This window comes from Pteropus vampyrus, unplaced genomic scaffold (assembly GCF_000151845.1).
Source record: "Pteropus vampyrus isolate Shadow unplaced genomic scaffold, Pvam_2.0 Scaffold535, whole genome shotgun sequence".
NCBI lineage: Eukaryota > Metazoa > Chordata > Mammalia > Chiroptera > Pteropodidae > Pteropus > Pteropus vampyrus.
The window spans coordinates 518,785-521,310 of NW_011889316.1; the positions used below are offsets into that span (position 1 = coordinate 518,785).

Consider the following 2,526-nt stretch of genomic DNA (forward strand, 5'->3'; position numbering starts at 1 on the left):
AAGAAGGCCTCTCTCACATTCTAGGGCCTTGATGCTGATTATCGGTCAGGGCACCTTAGTTCTCCATGTGACCTTTCTTGTCACGTGATGTCTCATCTTTTAGGGCCCTTGTGAGTGGTCTCTCTCTCCCAAGTACACAATATCCTAGATTTCCTTACAGCATGGCCACCGGATTCCAAGAGAGGGAAAGAGGAAGCTGCCAGGTGTCTTCAAGGTTAGGGTCAGAACAGGTACAATGTTACTTCTGCCCCATTCTGTCTGCCAAAGCAAGTCCCAAGGCCAGCCCATGGGGAGGAGAAATGGATTCCACTCTTGAAAGGAGGAGTGGCATGCAAGAAAGGGAGAGGAAGATTTGTTGCTAGCCATCTCCGGAAAAAATCTCCCACAAAGAGCTCCTCAGAGTTCACTGCACTGAAGGTGTACGTTGATCACAATTCGTAGCTTGTGTGGGCTCCTTCGGCAGCAATTACTGGTTCCCAAACAGTGATCAATGAGTGATGAGGTGTTCATTGATCCAAGACCAAAAAACAAACAGACAAAAAGGAGAATATAGTGTATTTCAATAAAATTACATTAAACAAATTTAAAAAGATTCTGAGATTTTCTTCCTTCTTATGAAATTAGTAGGTTTTGAGGGAGGACAAAAAGTATTTATATGGCAAAATAGAATATTGGCCATCTCGTGTGAGTCTTTCCAAAATTGCTGGTCTTTGAAATCCCAAAGTCTGGGGACAACCAGACTTTCTTTAGTCAAGCTGCTGCTTCCTGTCCACTGTCCCCCTGATGGTTCTTGCACAAGTCCTGGGAAAAGTCCCATTTCACTTAAGGTACTTTTTTTACTCCCTGTGAAATTAGCGTGTGTGGCTCTGATGGAATTTCTAATGTTTTCAGTTTTGTCCTTTAAGCCAGTTCTGGGGGCTAAAAACTGCCAACTGCGGGGAAGGTTTCTTCTCCAGCCTCTGAGTTACTGAATGTTCTTTTAGCCTCTTTTACAAGAACCGCTACTTCTCATAATCCTCAGTCAAGGGGAAAAGTCTGCCAAGGAGCATGTCTTGTCCTTCATGAAGCCTATTTTAAGCCTTTGTAATCTTGGTAAAGTTAGTGAGAATCCCCTTACTACATGTCTTATTATCCTATGCTCATTTTTGAAAGCATTTTTCACTTTGGTCTCAATTGTTTTATATTTGGAGTTCTTCAGATATTTTAGTATGAGGTGGTGGGCATCTTTATTTTATAGAACTGAAACTTTTTTTTTGTTTGCATACTTTTTTGGGTTTTGTTTGGTGTCATTTCGTTTGGCGTCAAAGAGTTGGTGATGGTTGGTTTTTATAAATCTCCAGAACACGTGTACAACTATTTATTAAATTTACGATGTGAAAGAAATATGAGAACCCTTAAAGAGTAAAGTAAAAGTCATACAGTTGCAAACAAATGCATTTATTTGTAAGTGTAGATTGGGAACGTGAGAAATGGCTGTCACAATGTTCTCCTCGCCTTTTTCTGTTTTTCTCTCCCTCTCATATTTGGGATGGGTCTTAAGACATAGATGAGTGTGAGGTTTCCGGCCTGTGCAGGCAAGGAGGACGGTGTGTGAACACTGACGGGAGCTTTGAATGCTACTGTATGGATGGATACGTGCCAAAGAGTGGGCCTGAGCCTTTCCACCCAACCAGAGATGCCACGTCATGTACAGGTGGGTTTCTGCCACAGAATGCAGAATCGCAAGGTACGTTTCTGTTGGTGGTGACTTTCTGCTGCTCTGAGCCCGTGTCTGTGTCTGTGGGTCTCCGCTGGGGATGTGGGTAGAAATTATCTGTTCCTTTGCACATTTGTACAACTTATGAAATAAAGCAAATAATATAACCAAGATAGAAGGGGCAATATTAAAAAGCTAAAATTAGTAAACTTCTGGGATTTTTAGCAGTTAATAAATATTCTGATATTAACCATTATGTTAGCTAGTAAACACAGCTGATCTGGTTAGGACCAACATCTCAAAAGTGACCCTGAAAATTATAAAGGCATATATATCTTAAAGTATTTTGCAATTAAAATTTTTCACTTCATCGGACTAGGTTTCTCTTTAGGTAGCATTGCCAAATTCTTTCGGCTTTGTGCATTTATAGATGCTATTACTTATGGAAGGTCAGAAGACTGAATAGAAACGTGCCCAGAAGTCATGTGGAAATGAACCAGCCTATTTAAAATATGGCTGGGGTATGTGTGGTGGGAGGGAAGGGGAATGGGATAGAGATAGAGAGAGATTATGAATTTTGAAAATTCACATTCACATAGGAATGCATTCGACATTAATTTATTTTCAGAAATAGACTGTGGCACCCCTCCCGAGGTCCCAGATGGCTATATCATAGGAAATTATACCTCTAGGCTTGGTGGCCAGGTTCATTATGCTTGCAAAGAAGGATTTTTCAGTGGCCCAGAAGATGCAATTTCAAGCTGCACAGCCTTGGGCACATGGGAGTCTCCCAAATTAAATTGCCAAGGTGAGTTTTAAAAAAATTCAGG

At 41.0% G+C, this 2,526-nt stretch overlaps 1 protein-coding gene across 4 annotated transcripts in view; it reads left to right on the plus strand.

Moving 5' to 3' along the window:
• Positions 1 to 2,526, plus strand: part of SUSD1 (sushi domain containing 1) — a 178,156-nt gene that overhangs the window by 21,825 nt on the left and 153,805 nt on the right. For all 4 annotated transcript variants that reach the window (XR_002777866.1, XM_023525164.1, XM_023525165.1 and 1 more), the window contains exons 4-5: positions 1,541 to 1,693; positions 2,325 to 2,504. Coding sequence is in view for 3 of the 4 variants with exons in the window: in XM_023525164.1 (XP_023380932.1) it covers positions 1,541 to 1,693; positions 2,325 to 2,504 (333 nt within the window). In the remaining variant the exon portion in view is untranslated. The remainder of the gene's footprint in view (positions 1 to 1,540; positions 1,694 to 2,324; positions 2,505 to 2,526) is intronic.